Genomic DNA, 22,227 nt, shown 5'->3' with positions numbered 1-22,227 from the left:
AGCCTGCGTTCACCCCCAGGACCTCCGGTTTGTCCCGAGACCGGAGGTATCGACTGCTGCAATGCGCGGCTCACCGCGAGTGGTGACCCGTCTTACCTTTGTCCCCTGGATCCGGTCGCAGTCTGGGCAGCACGGGAGCCTGTGCTAGCGAGACTCCAGTTGCCCACCGAGAGCCCCAGATCAGTACTGGGGTCGCGGCCCGGAGGGGTGGTGGAGTGACGGTGCAGACGTCCAACGCACTGTCTGTCGCTGTGCACTCAAGTTAGTAGAAAAAAATCTAAAAAACAAAAGTTGAAGGGCTGCTAGGCAGCCTCCCGCCGGGCACCAAACAAAACTAAGGTGCCTCTGGCTCGGGCGCAGGGTGTAGGGAGAGTGACCCAGTGCATCGTGGGAGTTAGAAATGAACTGCATGGTGCCCGGATGTCCAAGCCATCACCTACACCCCAAGGTCTTCCTGTGGAGCCTACGGACTCTGAAGAAGAAATTAAGGACTTCCTAATCCAATACCCGATTCCCGAGTCCCTGGACAGTCTCATGCAGCTAGCAATTAAAATTGACAGGCGAATTAGAGAACGAAAGATGGAAAGATGGTCGTCTTGTGCCTCTGTATCTACTACTCAGGAGGATTCTGTAGAACCTATGCAGATTGGAGCATTCCAGATTTCTGCAGAAGAGAAAAACAGGAGACGGATACAGGATTATACCTCTATTGTAGTGGCAAAGTTCAGTGTTCAAAATTGTCCTACAAAGTCTGGAAAAGACAAGGCCTAAATGAAATGGAAGGGATTAATTTAGGTATACGCACTGTCTCTTCCAAAAACTCTGTATTAATTCCTGCCCAGATGTCTTTCAACCAGGAGGACTGAGATTTTTCCCTTTTAAGACAGTTTTGCTTAGGCTATTGGTATTCTCACTCTGGATATAACTCCAGCCATTACCATCTGTGGCCTTGATGGTAACCCACTTTTGGATGGCAAGATTTCTTTGCAGACACCCCCAGTTCTTTAGCTATTGATGCTCTTCACACTGGGACTTTGAGCTTCTATTTGGTACAGTGTCCTATGGTTCCTCTGATTCTCTGTCATCCTTGGCTGAGGGTACACAACCCTGTGATCAATTGGTAGACTAGAGAGATTATGCAGTGGGGTACCGATTATGTTAATGGGTGTTTGTCTCTACCTCGCAAAGTGTACAAGTTCCAGAAGGACTACCTCCCCAATATCACAAATTCCTGGAGGTTTTCTCTAAAAACAAGGCAGATACCTTTCCTCCCCATCAGGATTACGATTCTGCCATAGAGTTGATGCCAGGTACTCGGTTGTCTAAAGGTAGGCTGTATGCCTTGTCCATTTCAGAAACTAAAGCTATGGAGAAGTACAACCAGGAGAACCTTATTAAGGGGTTCATCCGACCCTCCAAGTCACCGGTGGGTGCAAGGCTTTTCTTTGTTGGAAAAAAGGATGGCAGTCTCTGGCCCTGCATTGTCTATAGGGGTCTGAACAAAATCACAATTAAAAACACTCGTTACCATTAATTTCTGTGTTGTTTGACCACCTCAGAGAAGTTACAATTTTCTCTAAAATCTACTTGCGGGGTGCATATAACCTAATCCGCATCAAAGACGGCATTTAACACTCACTCTAAGCACTATATCTGGTGATGCCCTTTGGACTCTCTAACGCTCCTGCTTTCAAGATTTTATCAGAGATGTGTTATGTGAATTCTCTGGGAGATTTGTGGACGCCTATTTAGACAATATTTTGATTTATTCTCAGTCCTTGGAACAACATCGCAGTCATGTCCAGCAAGTTCTGATAAAACTCTGTGAATATCACCTGTATGCAAAACTTGAAAAATGCGACTTTGAGGTCAAAGAAGGGTCTCTCCTGGGCTATGTCATCACTGCTTAAGGGTTCTCCATGGGCCCTGGAAAACTTCAATCAATACTCTACTGGGAACAGCCCAATAACCTTAAAGCTATACAGAGGTTTTTGGGTTTCGCTAACTATTATAGGTGGTTTATTCCAGCATTATTTGTTTTGGCTGCTCCCATCATCCTTGACAAAAATAAAGGATCTGAGGCTTGCAATTGGTTCCCACAAGCAATCCAAGCCTGTGAAGCCTTAAAACAGGCCTTAATCTCAGCACCAGCTCTTCTCCATCCAAATACAGAGTTACCCTTTATCATTGAGGTCGGAGCCTCCAGAGTTAGAGTGGGAGCAAATCTATCTAACAAACTCCATCCTTCTTACCTGCCTCCCCTTGTGTCCAGCTGTGGCCTCTGGAAGGTGAGTGCAAAACACTATGGAGCCAGCGGCATAGTCTCTAACCCAATTGCCGATGCTGCCACCATGGCACTGGGGTTGCTAGAGCGGCAGTGAGAGAGTGCATAGGAAGCCTTTCACTGCCTGCTCTCTAACCAATAAAAATAAAACAAACTAAAGAACGGGGGACAACTTAAAAAGTCAACCTAGTAAATGATGCCTGCTCCTGCAGTCACCAAACTGAATACTGGCTGGCAGTCGGCTGAGGGCGGGGTATAGAAGGAAGCCCTGGACTGCTGGGTAATTAAAATTAACTATTTAGTGCCAAGACTCTCCTCTACAGGTGCTACCCTTCGTCCTCCCTGTGCCCCATAATGGAGAAGGAAGAAAGGGTTCAAGCCTTCCAGAGATTTAGGAAGCCCTCACACCCTAACATGGTTCTACCAGTGTTGATTTAAAAAATGCTTAAATGCAGGAGAGCAGGAGTATAATAGGGGCTGATGGCTCCTGATGTATGAGATACACCAGAGAGTGTGGGGAGGAGACTGGTCAGATCTCTGGGCTGGTAACACACAGTGACATGATGTAATGGTGAGAGCAGGAGTATAATAGGGGCTGATGGCTCCTGATGTGAGATATACCAGAGAGTGTGGGAAAGAGACTGGTCAGATCTCTGGGCTGGTAACAGTGACATGATGTGAGGGGGAGAGCAGGAGTATAATAGGGGCTGATGGCTCCTGATGTATGAGATACACAGAGAGTGTGGGAAAGAGACTGGTCAGATCTCTGGGCTGGTAACAGTGACATGATGTGAGGGGGAGAGCAGGAGTATAATAGGGGCTGATGGCTCCTGATGTATGAGATACACCAGAGAGTGTGGGAAGGAGACTGCTCAGATCTCTGGGCTGGTAACACACAGTAACATGATGTAATGGGGAGAGCAGGGGTATAATAGGGGCTGATGGCTCCTGATGTGAAATATACCAGAGAGTGTGGGAAAGAAACTGGTCAGATCTCTGGGCTGGTAACAGTGACATGATGTGAGGGAGGAGAGCAGGAGTATAATAGGGGCTGATGGCTCCTGATGTATGAGATACACCAGAGTGTGGGAAGGAGACTGGTCAGATCTCTGGGCTGGTAACACACAGTAACATGATGTGAGGGGGAGAGCAGGAGTATAATAGTAGCTGATAGGTCCTGACTCCCCCACTTGGCAGATACATTTAACTCTTTAGGCTGTACTGAAAGAAGAGGGTGTAGGATAAGAGATTGTTGTAGTGACTGAGTAAGGAGAATATGTGACTATTTTCTGTAATAAGTGTTTATTACTCACCTGTGCTGATATCTGTAGGGATTTCCTCCTCCTTATACTGCTGATCACCCCTCACATATGTCTCTTCTTCTCCCTCTATATCTTCTGCCTTATTATCATTCACATACGTCTCTTCTTCTCCCTCTGTATCTTCTGCCTTCATATCAGTCACATACGTCTCTTCTTCTCCCTCTATATCTTCTGCCTTATTATCATTCACATACGTCTCTTCTTCTCCCTCTGTATCTTCTGCCTTTATATCAGTCACATACGTCTCTTCTTCTCCCTCTGTATCTTCTGCCTTCATATCAGTCACATACATCTCTTCTTCTCCCTCTATATCTTCTGCCTTCATATCAGTCACATACGTCTCTTCTTCTCCCTCTATATCTTCTGCCTTCATATCAGTCACATACGTCTCTTCTTCATCCTCCATATCTTCTCCCTTATTATCAGTCACATACGTCTCTTCTTCTCTCTCTACATCTTCTGCCTTTATATGAGTCACATATGTGTCTTCTCCCTGTAAAACTTCAACCTTTATAAATGCCAGACCTTCATCCTAAATAACCCACAACACAAAAAAATTATTGAAGAAAGTCTGATTAAATTACATGAAATAAAACAAAAGAATATCAGTATATTAGACACACACAGCTTCTCTACAGATCATATAGTGACAATCACTGTGGTATAGTGGTGAGACCCTAAATCCCATCTACCTGATGCTCCTGTGGGATCCTGTGATTCTCCTCTGTACAATCCTGTGAATAAAGAGGACGGGGACATCTCTCTGGGGTATTTTTGTTACTGGGTCCATCTGTAGAAGACACACAGGGACTGAGTACATTGTATATATGTGATTATCAGGTGATGTGTGTATATAGGGCGCCCCCATACCTGCTCTCCCCTGTACAATAAATTACAGTCTCCTCTTACCTAGTAATGTGAGGGGCCGGTGATTCTCCATCATCACGTCCTTGTACAGACCCCTGTGTTCCTCTATATACTCTCCCTCCTGCATGGAGACATAGACAGTGACATCCTAATACCTTATACGAACCTGACACACACAATGATACAGTCATCACCCAGACACATCCCCTGGTGTTACTGTATAATGTCCCATTCCCAGCAGTCACCTCTCCAGTCATCACCCAGACACATCCCCTGGTGTTACTGTATACTGTCTCATTCCCAGCAGTCACCTCTCCAGTCATCACCCAGACACATCCCCTGGTGTTACTGTATAATGCCCCATTCCCAGTGGTCACCTCTCCAGTCATCACCCAGACACATCCCCTGGTGTTACTGTATAATGTCCCATTCCCAGCAGTGACCTCTCCAGTCATCACCCATATACATCCCCTGGTGTTACTGTGTACTGTCCCATTCCCAGCAGTCACCTCTCCAGTCATCACCCAGACACATCCCCTGGTGTTACTGTATAATGCCCCATTCCCAGTGGTCACCTCTCCAGTCATCACCCAGACACATCCCCTGGTGTTACTGTATAATGTCCCATTCCCAGCAGTCACCTCTCCAGTCAGCACCCAGACACATCCCCCGGTGTTACCGTATAATGTCCCATTCCCAGCAGTCACCTCTCCAGTCATCACCCAGACACATCCCCCGGTGTTACCGTACAATGTCCCATTCCCGGCAGTCACCTCTCCAGTCATCACCCAGACACATCCCCTGGTGTTACTGAATAATGTCCCATTCCCCGCAGTCACCTCTCCAGCCATCACCCAGACACATCCCCTGGTGTCACTGTATAATGTACCATTCCCAGCAGTCCCATCTCCAGTCATCACCCAGACACATTCCCTTGTGTTACTGTATAATGTCCCATTCCCAGCAGTCACCTCTCTAGCCATCACCCAGACACATCCCCTGGTGTCACTGTATAATGTACCATTCCCAGCAGTCCCATCTCCAGTCATCACCCAGACACATCCCCTGGTGTTACTGTATAATGTCCCATTACCAGCAGTCACCTCTCCAGTCATCACCCAGACACATCCCCTGGTGTTACTGTATAATGTCCCATTCCCAGCAGTCACCTCTCCAGTCATCACCTAGACACATCTCCTGGTGTTACTGTATAATGTCCCATTCCCAGCGGTCACCTCTCCAGTCATCACCTAGACACATCCCCTAGTGTTACTGTATAATGCCCCATTCCCAGTGGTCACCTCTCCAGTCATCACCCAGACACATCCCCTGGTGTTACTGTATAATGTCCCATTCCCAGCAGTCACCTCTCCAGTCATCACCCAGACACATCCCCTGGTGTTACTGTATAATGTCCCATTCCCCGCAGTCACTTCTCCGGTCATCACCCAGACACATCCCCTGGTGTTACTGTATAATATCCCTTTTCCAGCAGTCACCTCTACAGTCATCACCCAGACACATCCCCTGGTGTTACTGTATAATGTCCCATTCCCAGCAGTTACCTCTCCGGTCATCACCCAGACACATCCCCTGGTGTTACTGTATAATGTCCCATTCCCAGCAGTCACCTCTCCAGTCATCACCCAGACACATCCCCTGGTGTTACTGTATAATGTCCCATTCCCAGCAGTCACCTCTCCAGTCATCATCCAGACACATCCCCTGGTGTTACTGTATAATGTCCCATTCCCAGCAGTCACCTCTCCAGTCAGCAGCTGAATGATCTTGTTGGTGAGTTCCACGATCTTCTGGTCATTGTATCTCTCATGTATTAGTGAGTGAGATGGAGGCACCGTGATGGGGCTCTGAGTCCTGCTCAGTCCTCCTGAGACATGGGGACGGCTGCTGGGTGTCTCACACTCACCGGATGTCTTCTTCACTACTGTGTAATCCTGAATATTGGGGGAGACAACAATGAAAAGGTCAATTAAACCTCACCTAAATGGGGCTGTTCACTCATTTGCATAATATACAAGTAGACTACTGCTTAGACTTAAATGGGTGGATGATTTGGGTCCATTAGAGGATGAAGAGTGGTCTTTAATGCTGAAAAGCCCTCTGTCTGCCACCTCTGCAGTGCGATTTCAACAGATTAAGTTCTTTTTATTACACAGGGTGTATCTTACCCCCTTATTACTGAGTAGATTTGGGTCTGGTGCATCTGGTAGGTGTCCTAAATGTTCTACTCCACAGTGCTCATTTTGGCATCTCCTCTGAGAGTGTTCTGCTGTCCGGGTGTTTTGGTCCCAAGTCACCAACTGTGTCACCAACACGGGAGGTGCTATTCCCCTTATATTCCCTGAAATGCGTATTTTTGGTTTGGGTCTCTTGAACAGGGTTCATCGTTTAACGGGCCAATACGTAATTAATGCATTGACTCTGGCCAAGTTTGTATTGCCCGTACTTGGATGGCATCTAGGGGCCCTACCTTTGCTGAGTGGTGTGGGCTGATAAATGTAGTGGGGCATGAACGATTTCTATATACTAGTCAGAATTGTAATCTCAAATATGATTGTATTTGGGGCCCATGTATTGCTTCTTCCCATTACATTGCTGGTGGGAGTGAGATATCAGACGCTGATGGGTTGGCACCCAGCGGGACGGCACAATAATGTATGGAGTCTTTCCTTGTGATTTTTCTGCTGTTTTGAACGGCTGAGAATTATTTCATGCAGATATAAATTTTGTTTTATTTATTATATATTGGATATGACATACTTGTATTAATGAGTCCATGGGCCAAATGTAATAGGATGAGAGTTTAGAAAGTGAGAGTTTCTCTGACACTTTTTAAACTTTGCCAATGTAATAGAGTCCAAAAACAAAGTAACAGAGTGAACTTGCATGTTTATTTAGACTTAAAAAACTCTCACGATTTAAAATCTCATTCAGATGTTTTCCCATTTTGAAGATAAAACTCAACCAATGTGAGAGTTTACTGCTAAACTCTCACATTTTCTAAACTCTCACCCTATTACATTTGGCCCAATATGTTAATGGCTGAATATTATGATTTTTGGCTGATATATATATATATATTAGGGGTGAGCGGGTTCGGATTTCTGAAATCCGAACCCCCCCGAGCCCCCCCGATCCGAGTCCGATCCGAGTCAGGCTCGACTTTTCCCGCCTGACTCGGATCTGACATCGAGGCAAAACGTCATCATCCCGCCTTCCGAGTCTCGCGGGTTTTGGATCCTATATAAGGTACCCGCGTCGGCGCCATTTTCTCACTCGGCTGTGGACAGTGAAGAGGGAGGGTGGGAGTTAGTGCTGTGTAGTGTAGTGTAGTGTAGTGCTGCTGTTGTCCACTACTTCAAAGTCCATAGGGGCTGGCTGTGTTGTGCTGTGCTGCTGTTGTTAATAGGGGCTGTGTCCACTACTTCAAAGTCCATAGGGGCTGGCTGGACTGTGTTGTGCAGTCAGTTCTCCATAGGGGCTGTGTCCACTCCAAAGTCCTGTGCAGTGTCCCAGTCCTAAAGGGGTGCTGTAGTGTTGTCCAGGGGGTGCTCTGTCCATCAGGGGTGCTCCCCCCAAGTGCTAAAAAAATAATATATTTTCTGTGTTTGTGAATTGTGTGCGCAGTAGCCGCACGTGCATCAACAAAGTAGTGCCAAGCGTGCGCCTGTGTCATAAGTAAAGGGCCGGCTGGCTTGACCGTTAAAGGGTGCTGTAACCCCCGAAAGTACACTCCAGTCCAAACCAAAAAAAAATTATTTTCTGTGTTTGTGAATTGTGTGCGCAGTAGCCGCACGTGCATCAACAAAGTAGTGCCAAGCGTGCGCCTGTGTCATAAGTAAAGGGCCGGCTGGCTTGACCGTTAAGGGTGCTGTAACCCCCGAAAGTACACTCCAGTCCAAACCAAAAAAAAAATTATTTTCTGTGTTTGTGAATTGTGTGCGCAGTAGCCGCACGTGCATCAACAAAGTAGTGCCAAGCGTGCGCCTGTGTCATAAGTAAAGGGCCGGCTGGCTTGATCGTTAAGGGTGCTGTAACCCCCGAAAGTACACTCCAGTCCAAACCAAAACAAAAATTATTTTCTGTGTTTGTGAATTGTGTGCGCAGTAGCCGCACGTGCATCAACAAAGTAGTGCCAAACGTGCGCCTGTGTCATAAGTAAAGGGCCGGCTGGCTTGACCGTTAAGGGTGCTGTAACCCCCGAAAGTACACTCCAGTCCAAACCAAAAAAAAAATTATTTTCTGTGTTTGTGAATTGTGTGCGCAGTAGCCGCACGTGCATCAACAAAGTAGTGCCAAACGTGCGCCTGTGTCATAAGTAAAGGGCCGGCTGGCTTGACCGTTAAGGGTGCTGTAACCCCCGAAAGTACACTCCAGTCCAAACCCCCAAAAAAATTATTTTCTGTGTTTGTGAATTGTGTGCGCAGTAGCCGCACGTGCATCAACAAAGTAGTGCCAAGCGTGCGCCTGTGTCATAAGTAAAGGGCCGGCTGGCTTGACCGTTAAGGGTGCTGTAACCCCCGAAAGTACACTCCAGTCCAAACCTAAAAAAAAATTATTTTCTGTGTTTGTGAATTGTGTGCGCAGTAGCCGCACGTGCATCAACAAAGTAGTGCCAAGCGTGCGCCTGTGTCATAAGTAAAGGGCCGGCTGGCTTGACCGTTAAAGGGTGCTGTAACCTCCGAAAGTACACTCCAGTCCAAACCCAAAAAAAATTATTTTCTGTGTTTGTGAATTGTGTGCGCAGTAGCCGCACGTGCATCAACAAAGTAGTGCCAAGCGTGCGCCTGTGTCATAAGTAAAGGGCCGGCTGGCTTGACCGTTAAGGGTGCTGTAACCCCCGAAAGTACACTCCAGTCCAAACCTAAAAAAAAAATATTTTCTGTGTTTGTGAATTGTGTGCGCAGTAGCCGCACGTGCATCAACAAAGTAGTGCCAAGAGTGCGCCTGTGTCATAAGTAAAGGGCCGGCTGGCTTGACCGTTAAAGGGTGCTGTAACCCCCGAAAGTACACTCCAGTCCAAACCAAAAAAAAATTATTTTCTGTGTTTGTGAATTGTGTGCGCAGTAGCCGCACGTGCATCAACAAAGTAGTGCCAAGCGTGCGCCTGTGTCATAAGTAAAGGGCCGGCTGGCTTGACCGTTAAAGGGTGCTATAACCCCTGAAAGTACACTCCAGTCCAAACCAAAAAAAAATTATTTTCTGTGTTTGTGAATTGTGTGCGCAGTAGCCGCACGTGCATCAACAAAGTAGTGCCAAGCGTGCGCCTGTGTCATAAGTAAAGGGCCGGCTGGCTTGACCGTTAAGGGTGCTGTAACCCCCGAAAGTACACTCCAGTCCAAACCAAAAAAAAAATTATTTTCTGTGTTTGTGAATTGTGTGCGCAGTAGCCGCACGTGCATCAACAAAGTAGTGCCAAGCGTGCGCCTGTGTCATAAGTAAAGGGCCGGCTGGCTTGACCGTTAAGGGTGCTGTAACCCCCGAAAGTACACTCCAGTCCAAACCTAAAAAAAAATTATTTTCTGTGTTTGTGAATTGTGTGCGCAGTAGCCGCACGTGCATCAACAAAGTAGTGCCAAGCGTGCGCCTGTGTCATAAGTAAAGGGCCGGCTGGCTTGACCGTTAAAGGGTGCTGTAACCCCCGAAAGTACACTCCAGTCCAAACCAAAAAAAAATTATTTTCTGTGTTTGTGAATTGTGTGCGCAGTAGCCGCACGTGCATCAACAAAGTAGTGCCAAGCGTGCGCCTGTGTCATAAGTAAAGGGCCGGCTGGCTTGACCGTTAAGGGTGCTGTAACCCCCGAAAGTACACTCCAGTCCAAACCAAAAAAAAATTATTTTCTGTGTTTGTGAATTGTGTGCGCAGTAGCCGCACGTGCATCAACAAAGTAGTGCCAAGCGTGCGCCTGTGTCATAAGTAAAGGGCCGGCTGGCTTGACCGTTAAAGGGTGCTGTAACCCCCAAAGTACACTCCAGTCCAAACCAAAAAAAAATTATTTTCTGTGTTTGTGAATTGTGTGCGCAGTAGCCGCACGTGCATCAACAAAGTAGTGCCAAGAGTGCGCCTGTGTCATAAGTAAAGGGCCGGCTGGCTTGACCGTTAAAGGGTGCTGTAACCCACAAAGTACACTCCAGTCCAAACCAAAAAAAAAATTATTTTCTGTGTTTAGCCGCACGTATATATCAAATCGATATAACATAAATGGAGGACCAAACTTTCTCCGATAAAAATAAAATAGAGAAAGATCAAGAACCACTTCCTCCTAGTGCTGAAGCTGCTGCCACTAGTCATGACATAGACGATAACATGCCATCAACGTCGTCTGCCAAGGCCGATGCCCAATGTCATAGTAGAGGGCACATACAATCCCAAATGGCAAAGTTCAGGAAAATGACCTTGAAAAAGACATTTAAATCAGCTGAAGAGAAACGTAAACTTGCCAATATGCCATTTACGACACGGAGTGGCAAGGAACGGCTAAGGTCGATCCCTAGTATGTTCATGACTAGTGGTTCAGCTTCACATGACGATGGAAGCACTCCTCCCACTAAAAAAATCAAAAGAGTTAAGCTGGCAAAAGCACAGCGAAGAACTGTGCTTTCTAAGAAGATATCACAAATCCCCAAGGAGAGTCCAAGTGTGGTGGTGGTTGCGATGCCTGACCTTCCCAGCACTGGACGGGAAGAGGTGGCTCTTTCCACCATTTGCACGCCCCCTGCAAGTGCTGAAAGGAGCACCCACAGTCCACTTGCTGATATGCAAATTGAAGATGTCACTGTTGAAGTACAACAGGATGAGGATACTGGTGTAGCTGGCGCTGAGGAAGAAGTTGGCGAGGAGGATTCTGATGGTGATGTGGTTTGTTTAAATCAGGCTCCGGGGGAGACAGTTGTTGTCCGTGGGATGAAAAAGCCCATCACGGTCATGCCTGGGCAGAAGACCAAACATTCCACCTCTTTGGTCTGGCAATATTTCTATCCAAATCCGGACAACAACTGTCTTGCCATATGTACCATATGTAAAGGTGAAATAAGTAGGGGTAGGGACGTCAACCACCTAGGAACATCCTCCCTTATACGGCACCTGCAGCGCGTTCATAAAAAGTTACTGTCAAGTTCAGAAACTTTGGCTCAGACCGTAAGCAGTCCAGGGACACCTAAATCCCGTTGTCCTGTTGTATCCAAGCGCCTGCAAACCACACCGTCAACTCCCTCCTCGTCAATTTCCTCCTTAGTCAGGATCGGAAGTAGTCCTGCAGGCCATATCACTGGCATGACTGACTCTCCTATCCGGGATTCCTCCGGAGGATCCTGCATTGCTACGCCTACTGCTGCCGCTGCTGCTGTTGCTGCTGCTGCTGCTGGGAGTCGTTCATCATCCCAGAGAGGAAGTAGGAACACCACTACTTTTACTAAACAATTGACCCTCCAACAGTCCTTAGCGAGGAGGATGAAGTACGACAGCAGTCATCCTGAAGCAAAACGTATAACTGAGGCCTTGACTGCTATGTTGGTGTTAGACGTGCGTCCGGTATCCGCCATTAGTGCAGTGGGATTTAGACAATTGATGGAGGTAGTGTGTCCCCGGTTCCAAATCCCGTCTAGATTCCACTTCACTAGGCAGGCGATACCGAGACTGTACAGAAACGTCAGAAAAAGTGTCCTCAGTGTCCTGAAAAATGCCGTTGTACACAATGTCCACTTAACCACGGACATGTGGACAAGTGGAACAGGGCAGACTAAGGACTATATGACTGTGACAGCCCACTGGGTAGATGTATCACCTTACACAGCAACAGCAGCAGCGTCACCAGTAGCAGCATCTCAGAAACGCCAGCTCGTTACAAGGCAGGCTACGCTGTGTATCACCGGTTTCAGTAAGAGGCACACCGCCGACAACCTCTTAGAGAAACTGAGGGAAATCATCGCCCAGTGGCTTACCCCACTTAGACTCTCCTGGGGATTTGTGATATCTGACAACGCCACCAATATTGTGCGGGCATTACATCTGGGCAAATTCCAGCACGTCCCATGTTTTGCTCACACAATAAACTTGGTGGTGCAGAATTTTCTGAAAAGCGACAGGGGCGTGCAGGAGACGCTTTGGGTGGCCCGAAAAATTTCTGGCCACTTTCGCCATTCAGCGACTGCGTGCCGAAGACTGGAGCGCCAGCAAACACTCTTGAACCTGCCCCGCCATCACCTGAAGCAAGAGGTTGTGACGCGGTGGAACTCAACCCTCTATATGCTTCAGAGGATGGAGGAGCAGCAAAAGGCCATACAAGCCTATACATCCACCTATGACATAGGCAAAGGAGGGGGTATGCACCTGACTCAAGCGCAGTGGAGAATGATTTCCGTGTTGTGCAAGGTTCTTCAGCCCTTCGAACTTGCCACACGTGAAGTCAGTTCAGACACTGCCAGCTTGAGTCAGGTCATTCCCCTCATCAGGCTTTTGCAGAAGCAGCTGGAGAAAGTGAAGGAGGAGCTAAGACGGAGCGATTCCGCTCGGCATGTGGGACTTGTGGATGAAGCCCTTCATTCGCTTTGCCAGGATTCCAGGGTGGTCAATCTGTTGAAATCAGACCACTACATTTTGGCCACCGTGCTCGATCCTAGGTTTAAAGCCTATGTGGTGTCTCTCTTTCCGGCCGACACAAGCCTGCAGAGGTGCAAAGACCTGCTGGTGAACACACTGTCAGCTGAAGCGGAACGTGACACGTCAACGGCTCCTTCTTCATTTTCTCCCGCAACTGGGGCTGCCAGGAAAAAACTTAGGTATCCTAAGCAACCCGCTGGCGGTGATGCAGGGCAGGCAGGACCAAGTTTGGACATCTGGTCCGGACTGAAGGACCTGGCAACAATTTCTGACATGTCTACTGTCACTGCATATGATACTGTCACCATTGACAGAATGGTGGAGGATTACATCGGTGACAGCATCCAAGTAGGCATGTCAGACAGTCCATACCTGTACTGGCAGGAAAAAGAGGCAATTTGGAGGCCCCTGTACAAACTGGCTCTATTTTACCTGAGTTGCCCCCCCTCCAGTGTGTACTCCGAAAGAGTGTTTAGTGCAGCCGGGAACCTTGTCAGCGAAAGGCGTAGGAGGTTGCTTCCACAGAATGTGGAGAAGATGATGTTCATCAAAATGAATTATCAGCTCTTCCAGGGAGACCAGCCTCCAGAACGTACAGAGGGACCTGTGGTGGTGGATTCAAGTGGGGACGAGTTAATACTTTGTGAGGATGAGGATGTACACACTGAAGAGGGTGAGGAATCGGTGGATGAGGAGGATGAGGATGACATCTTGCCTCCGTAGAGCCAGTTTGTGCAGGGACACATTAATTGCCAGCTTGTTTTGTGGGGGCCCAAACGAACCAATCATTTCAGCCACAGTTGTGTGGCAGACCCTGGCGCTGAAATGATTGATTTGTTAAAGTGTGCATGTCCTGTTTATACAACATAAGGGTGGGTGGGAGGGCCCAAGGACAATTCCATCTTGCACCTCTTTTTTTCTTTGCATTATGTACAGTTTGGGGCCTAGTTTTTCTAACTGCCATCCTGTCTGCCACTGCAGTGTCACTCCTAGATGGGTCACGTGTTTGTGCCGCCCACTCGTGTCGCTTAGCATAGTCATCCAGCTACCTCGGTGCAACCTTTTGGACATAAAAACACTATTGTGAGGTGTGAGGTGTTCAGAATAGACTGGAAATGAGTGGAAATTAAGGTTATTGAGGTTAATAATAGCATAGGAGCAGAAAAACCTACAAATTCTGTGATTTTAGCTGTTTTTATGCTTTTTTTCAAAAAAATACAGATCCAAAACACAAAACCCAGAACCCAAAACACGGAAGGGTGGTTTTGGCAAAACCAATCCAGATCCAAAACACGAAGAAAGATCCAGATCCAAAACACAAAACACGAAAAGTGGCCGGTGCACACCCCTAATATATATATATATATATATATGTGTATATATAGATTGAGTCTCCCATATCCAAATATTCCAAAATACAGAATATTTTTAGGATGACTAAGATAGTGAAACCTTTGATTTTTGATGGTTCAATGTACACAAACTTTGTTTAAGGCGCACACTAGTATTAGAAATAAAGTATAAAATTACCTATAGGCTGTGTGTATAAGGTGTATATGAAACATAAATAAATTTCATGTATATACACAAACTTAGTTTGATCCACAAAATTATTGAAAAAATTGTATAAAATTACCTTCAGGCTGTGTGTATAGGGTGTATATAAATCATAAATGCATTCTGTGTTTAGATTTGGGCCCTATTCCTAAGACATTTCAATATGGTATGCAAATATTCCAAAATACGGAATATTCCGATATCCAAAATACCCCTGGTCCCAAGCATTTTGGATATGGGAGACTCAACCATTTACTAGGGTGGGGGGATTTTTCTTCTTGTATTGTTTTTTTCTTCCTGTTATGGAAAAAGTTTTATAAATAAACTCAATTTAAAAAAACTATATATACAAGAAGACTATTTCACAATATCAAGTCTTGTAAGAATCTCCAATATATAGGAAAATCTTGTCAAGACAAGGGGTTCCTTACCGGTAAGTTTGCTGTCTTTGCCGTTAGGGCACTCTGGTGTGGCCCTTCCGGTGGCGGTGCTGGAGTATGGAGACTGGCACGGGGTGCATCTGGTGGTTCCTTGTTGGTAGGCCATGCCAGCATGGGAGTGTTGCGCAGCGTTTGTACGCTGCGGTTCTATAGGCACCGCCATCTTGCATTGGCCCATGTGACCTAGGGAACCAATCCCCTAAAGGTCAGCTGTTCTGTCCGGCCAATCACGCTCTGCTGTTGGGGATTTAGGGGAGTTCACAGCTCCCTTACTTTGCCAGTGCAACGTGTATCAGCCCAGTCTGTTCACATTTATCTGAGCTCCTCTACGCTGCTGACTTCGGTGTTCTGCCTAGTTTCCTGCCAGTTTCAGGTAGCCTCAGGAATCCCAGCACTTACCAGCAACTCCCCCTCCCACTACTGCTGTATTCCCACTCACCAGCCAGACTACCTTGTTACCACATAGACCCCTGTCTACTGTTTGTTTTCTTCTGGACATACCTAAACATTATCGCTCTACTCCTGTTACCTTCATTCCGGATTTTATTATTTGCTGCTGGACTTTTTATTTGACTCTGACCCATCTTCACTTTTGTCCTGGGCTTGGTTCCTTCATGTCTACCATTCCGTTCATTAAACAACCCTAGTTTTTCTACAGTTCTGATTCTCTGTCCCCTCCTGTATCCACCCCGGGTCCACAAGAAAACCAACCCCTGATAAAGAGTATAGTATGCAGATCTGACATATTTGTGTCAGTGACAAAAAGAAAAGAACATACAATGTACTAAATCCCAACTCCAGTGAGGACTGTGGGACTGAGACTGGCTACCTGCTGCTCGGTTATTACTATAGCTAGAAGTGATGTCACTGTGACACTCCCAGATCCCCTCACTTCCAAAGTCACGTCTCTGTATTATTACTATAGATATAAGTGATGTCACTGTGACACTCCCAGATCCCCTCACCTCCCCAGCCATGTCCCTGTATTATTACTATAGATATAAGTGATGTCACTGTGACACTCCCAAATCCCTTCACCTCCCAGTCATGTCCCTGTATTATTACTATAGATATAAGTGATGTCACTGTGACACTCGCAGATCCCCTCACCTCCCCAGTCATGTCCCTGTATTATTACTATAGATATAAGTGATGTCACTGTGATACTCCCAGATCCCCTCACCTCCCCAGTCACATCCCTGTATTATTACTAAAGATATAAGTGATGTCACTGTGACACTCCCAGATCCTCTCACCTCCCCAGTCATGTCCCTGTATTATTACTATAGATATAAGTGATGTCACTGTGAAACTCCCAGATCCCCTCACCTCCCCAGTCATGTCCCTATATTATTACTATAGATATAAGTGATGTCACTGTGACACTCCCAGACCCTCTCACCTCCCCAGTCATGTCCCTGTATTATTACTATAGATATAAGTGATGTCACTGTGACACTCCCAGATCCCCTCACCTCCCCAGTCATGTCCCTGTATTATTACTATAGATATAAGTGATGTCACTGTGACACTCCCAGATCCTCTCACCTCCCCAGTCATGTCCCTGTATTATTACTATAGATATAAGTGATGTCACTGTGACACTCCCAGATCCTCTCACCTCCCCATTCATGTCCCTGTATTATTACTATAGATATAAGTGATGTCACTGTGACACTCCCAGATCCTCTCAACTCCCCATTCATGTCCCTGTATTATTACTATAGATATAAGTGATGTCACTGTGACACCCCCAGATCCTCTCACCTCCCCAGTCATGTCCCTGTATTATTACTATAGATATAAGTGATGTCACTGTGACACTCCCAGATCCTCTCACCTCCCCATTCATGTCCCTGTATTATTACTATAGATATAAGTGATGTCACTGTGACACTCCCAGATCCTCTCAACTCCCCATTCATGTCCCTGTATTATTACTATAGATATAAGTGATGTCACTGTGACACCCCCAGATCCTCTCACCTCTCCAGTCAGCTCGTAAATGATCTCCAGGATAAGATGTAAGATCCTCTCAGTCCTGTGACTCCCGTCCTTGTCCATCCTCAGTGAATCAGAGAGAATATAGAATGTGTAATAAATAATAATAAAGACTCTGGTTCCTCAGAGCAGGGCTGTCTAGGAGTAAATAGAATAAATATAACAGACATCACAGAGAACACATGTAACACAGACATGTAACACTGAGTGACCAGTAAGTCTCCCCTTTCCCCCCAGTGTCATTCCATGTCAAATCACCCAAAAAAAAATTATTATGACACCCACCGACTCATATTTTCCTGAAACTTTGTACACTTGATACTACCACATAGCAACTAACCCATGTACATTTTTTCTTCTCTAGCCCTCATAGTTTTTGAGATATAGGGGGGACAAAGTTAAAAACAATGCATCAGGAGTGGTATTTCTGAGCAATTTTTTTAATGTGAGGTGTATGTGGAAAAAGATTCCTATCTCAGTGCCTAATCCACATATCACTTTGAAATTTTGGCCCTTTGTCAATCAGAATATGGAGATTCCAGAAAAGAATGTTTTATCAACCTTGCCCGACTCTGAGAGTCATTATACATTCCTTTGCTAAAATAATGGGATTTTGATTGCCTGTATGAGTATTTTAATGTTTAATTAAAAATCTCTCTTTAAAAACAAAAATTACCATTAGGTATATATTTGCACATCAGGGGAGTATTTTATTTTAATTTGTATATTTCTATATACAGTATATATGTGCATGTTTCCCATTACACATAGGGGGGTATTCAATTAGCCCGCGATTACACATTTTCATGCAATAAACTGCTATTTTACAGTGAAAAACCCCTATTTAATTAGCCACAATAATTTATCAGCAGTAAAGTCTTTTTTTTGGGATGGTAAAGAGAAAAGTGATGGAATTTTGGATTCAAGGTATGGGGCAGGTATATTTGGGTGCTTTTATGAGTGAAACAAGTGTTTTTAGTCTTGCAGGTAGGAGTAGTCTTTTTGCACTTTTTTTTTTAATTCCCCTAAAATCACGTAAATATATATTTATACCCATTTTTATGTATTATAAATGTAATGAGAGCACTTATTTTGCTGAAAAAAATAGCTTTTTATCATTTTGTTGTATTTTTTCAAATGCAAATAACAGCCATTTGACTGAATTTAAGTATCCCAAGTCTATTTAATATGACCTCTAATACATTTCTATACTGTTATCCTACGTTAGTTTTGCAATTTTTGGGGCACAGGCTGATATCCCCATTTTTACCTACACTTTTCACAGGAAGAATTTTCACTCAAATTCTGATTTTGCGAGTTTGGAATTGAATAGGTGCAAAAACGGGAGCGAGCACACACACTAAAAGCCGTTTTATATACATCAGCTTATTAATCTTACTTATTTTTGATCCGAGATGCCTGATGTCTAACTGAAGATGAGACTGTACTGCCATTGTACATAATCAACTTCCTTTTCAGGGAAGTAATACATCCTCCCAGTACCCTTCATGATAGGAGGACTGACAGAGGAAATTATAGAGCACATAGGAACATAACAGATGTCTTCTTTCTTCTGTAGAGGCCAGTGAAATGATCGCGGAGGGCCATAGGTGTGCATGAACTTAACTTCAACATCACATTCCTCCTCATCTTATCCAAAAAACACAACGATTATCGTAAACACATGCTATGTATGAATCTGTACAGATCTGTGACATAATGACTGGTGTTGGATTGTTCTGATCTGAGTAATGGAAAATGGAACAGAAGTTTTTATCTGACCTGAGTCACTTTGTTCCTATGGAGACTTCAGATATAGGGGAGAAGTGATGAAATCCTCTTGTACCAGGTACGGTTTTTGCCTGGGAAAATCGGTCTTGCAGCTGCTTGCGTGTTTCTTTTGATATTAGACGTAACTTTATATTTGCAATTCTTGACTTGCAGAAATGTAAGACTTTTTCAGCTGAGTCAATCCGATCACCTGTTAGTCTCTGTGGGCTCTCTCTGGCAACCAGAGGATTAATTGTTGCACCAATGCCATCACCAGGAGATTTACCGTGGCTGGTGGCAATAAAGTGCGTTTAGGAGAGACATAAAAAAGCCCTGGGATCTCATGCTCTTTCTAGTCATTTTAAACAACATAATAATTGCTCTACCTCTGCTATTAAATGCTTTTTGGGCTTGTAATGGGTGAAAGGACATTGGCGAAGAGATTTAACTAGCCAATTGGCCAAAGCAAGGATGAGCACAATTTATGATTTGGGAACCTTACAACCAGGAGGTCTCAACATAGATTTTGGGATAAAGTGGTTTTTATGATGCTTTTTAGATATTTATGGTTAGAAATATAGGGAATACAGAAATAATATTGGTGCTATCTTCATATTTAACATTTTATACACAGATGCTATATTATATGTACTATATTTGGATGTTTTATGTGTACTTATATTAAATTACTCTTGTTTTATATACGATGATATATATGATGCACTTTAATGAAATCCCGATCTGAGACTAAAGCTTACCTCCTCCTAAGAAAAAGGCATCAGTAGAAATATATGAAATCGAGTTAGTGATCTCTTTACATACGTGGACTGTTTGCTAACAATGTGAGAGGCAGGAGGATAAGGGACGCCTAAGAGCGCTATGGCAACAGACAGGTATCGTAACTTCTCACTCTTGTGTAAAGCGTCTGACGTTTAGTATTGTGACTAGAGACCACCGAGATACAGACAAACGGCCGCGTCTAAGCCTCACCATGGCAACTATAGACGTAACATGTCACGTGATCGGGAGGAGATAGTCATGTGACCGGAGACCGCTGAGATCTAGACGAGCGGCCGTGTCTTAGCCTCACCATGGCAACTATAGACGTAACATGTCACGTGATGGGAGGAGATTGTCATGTGACTAGAGACCACCGAGATACAGACAAACGGCCGCGTCTAAACCTCACCATGGCAACTATAGACCTGTTGCTGCAGCCGGGGGGATTCTCTTGATACATACGCTCATAAGAACTGACCATTGCCAGTTCTTCACCTACAGCCGGTAATAGTTAACATTCTAGCCACATATGGATACAGTATAACCTGTGGATGACTACCATTTTATTCTGTTTTTATGTGACCTATCTGTAATTTACCTATTGTTATTACATTTCTTCTTTGTCCATTTATAATACTGCACTATGTATGGTACTTTTTTATCTCTCTTTTCTCAGTTGTGAACTACATGTTTGAGAGGTGGTATATATTGCCCCTGGGAGTTGGAAATCATTATATGGAACTAAAGAACTTATAATATGTATTGACCCTTAAAGCGCTGGTGGAGTGGTATTTCTTTCATTTTTATATGCACTGGTTGCAAAAAATGCCCATGATGCTTTCAAAGTGAAGTCTCGACCATGGCAGCACAAGTTGAGAATTTTATTTGCAATTGTTATACTGCCCACCACACCCATGACTGAAGTAACACAATTTTTTTGACAGCAGGAATGTTTTCCTTGATGTACTGAATAATTACTTACTGTGTTTCGTACACAAATGCTACATCATGCTCCAAATCATCAGACAAGACTCAGGCACTTGTGATGACCAGGTCATCAGACTGGGGAACATGAGCGTAGATTACAGCTGGGTGCAGTGTACAACCATTGTTCGTCCAATGATACCCTTGAACTTCATTCTGAATCACGTAAGAATAGTTTTTCGCTGGCCCATCGTTGCTGGGTTGGTGATGGGCTGGATGATGGATATCGATCATCCAGCACACCATGAGGGTGCAGGGCAATCAGTCAGTGATATCGTTATCGCTGACTGGTCGCTCCGTGTGTACGCACCATTAGAAGCTGGGAGGAGGTATGGCCATAATTACATCCCCTGATCATGTCCATGCCTCCTCCCAGCTTCAGTGAGGAGATACGGAGCGGAGCGCTGGGCTCAGGAGGAGGTAAGTATTATGAGGCAGGGGGGTAAGTATTATGGGGCTGGGGGCCCCCAAGGAAATTTTGTTATGGGGCCCCCATACCTCTGGCTACGCCCATGTAAATAAGTAACTAGGTCCTGGTAAGTCTTTTATATATGATTTTCGTGGGTGTGCGCGCTCCCGTTTTTACACCTATTCAATTCCAAAATCACAAAAACAGGATTTGCGCAAAAGTTCTTACTCTGAAAAGTGTAGATGAAAATGGGGAAATCAGCCTGTACCCCGAAAAATGCCAAACTAACATAGGATAACGGTTTTGAAGTGTATTTTTTCAGCAAAATAAGTGCTCTCATTAAATTCAGGGTACATAAAAATGGATACAAGCATATATTTGTGTCATTTTAGGGGACTTTAAAAAAAAAAAGTGCAAAAATGGGATTTTGGCACTAACTGGTAAATCCTTTTCTCTGATTCCACAGGGGACACTGGAGGTGCTTACGCTGGGGTATAGAGGCGTGGATAGCTGGAGCTGGCACTTTAATTAATTTAGAAGTGTGAAGCTCCTCCCCCTCTATTCCCCACCAGCCCTCAGTTTAGAAAATGAAGACCGAGAGGAGATGCAGAAAAAAGGGAGTGAAAGGAAGAGAATATCACACAACAACAAAACCATACAACATATGGAACAAACGGAACAGACAGGCGAAGAGCGCTGAGGTGGGCGTCCAGTGTCCCCTGTGGAATCAGAGAAAAGGATTTACCGGTAAGTACCAAAATCCCATTTTCTCTTTCATCCACTAGGGGACACTGGAGGTGCTTACGCTGGGGACGTCCCAAAGTTTTCCCCACGGGCGGGAGCGCTCTGAGGAACCTGCAGTACAAGGCAGCAAAACATGATGCTGAAACCGCAAATGTATCAATCTATAAAACTTTACAAAAGTGAGCACCGATGACCAAGTGGTTGCATGGCACAATAGTAAAGTTGAGGCACCCCTACGTGCCTCTCACGACGTACCCACAGAACGTGTGGAATGAGCCGACACGGACATAGGAGACTGACGATCATTGCTGAGAAGAGCTTGACAGATTGTCAGTCTAAGCCAACATGCCAATCCTGTTTGGATGCTGGCCAACCCTTCCGAACAGCCTTATAAAAAGGACAACTAAGACTCGCGTAAGGACGTCGTCCAAGCAACAGAGGCGAAGAGC

At 45.2% G+C, this 22,227-nt stretch overlaps 3 protein-coding genes across 3 annotated transcripts in view; 1 reads left to right on the top strand and 2 right to left on the bottom strand.

Moving 5' to 3' along the window:
- Positions 1 to 22,227, bottom strand: part of LOC148451068 (uncharacterized) — a 260,573-nt gene that overhangs the window by 59,872 nt on the left and 178,474 nt on the right. The window lies entirely within an intron of this gene.
- LOC148451070 (uncharacterized) overlaps positions 1 to 22,227 on the top strand; it is a 78,868-nt gene that overhangs the window by 40,222 nt on the left and 16,419 nt on the right. The window lies entirely within an intron of this gene.
- LOC148451072 (uncharacterized) overlaps positions 591 to 22,227 on the bottom strand; it is a 29,682-nt gene continuing 8,045 nt past the window's right edge. Inside the window, exons 2-7 of the mRNA XM_088462324.1 lie at positions 17,077 to 17,229; positions 6,237 to 6,428; positions 4,516 to 4,594; positions 4,299 to 4,396; positions 3,598 to 4,138; positions 591 to 664 (exon numbers count right to left, since the gene is read on the bottom strand). Coding sequence (XP_088318450.1) covers positions 618 to 664; positions 3,598 to 4,138; positions 4,299 to 4,396; positions 4,516 to 4,594; positions 6,237 to 6,428; positions 17,077 to 17,154 — 1,035 coding nt within the window. The 5' untranslated portion in view covers positions 17,155 to 17,229 and the 3' untranslated portion in view covers positions 591 to 617. The remainder of the gene's footprint in view (positions 665 to 3,597; positions 4,139 to 4,298; positions 4,397 to 4,515; positions 4,595 to 6,236; positions 6,429 to 17,076; positions 17,230 to 22,227) is intronic.

The sequence above is a fragment of the Taudactylus pleione genome, unplaced genomic scaffold (genome assembly GCF_031769625.1).
Source record: "Taudactylus pleione unplaced genomic scaffold, aTauple2 ptg001186l, whole genome shotgun sequence".
Classification (NCBI taxonomy): Eukaryota; Metazoa; Chordata; class Amphibia; order Anura; family Myobatrachidae; genus Taudactylus; species Taudactylus pleione.
Note: the sequence above shows the minus strand (reverse complement) of the source record. Positions and strands in the feature narration are given on the sequence as shown.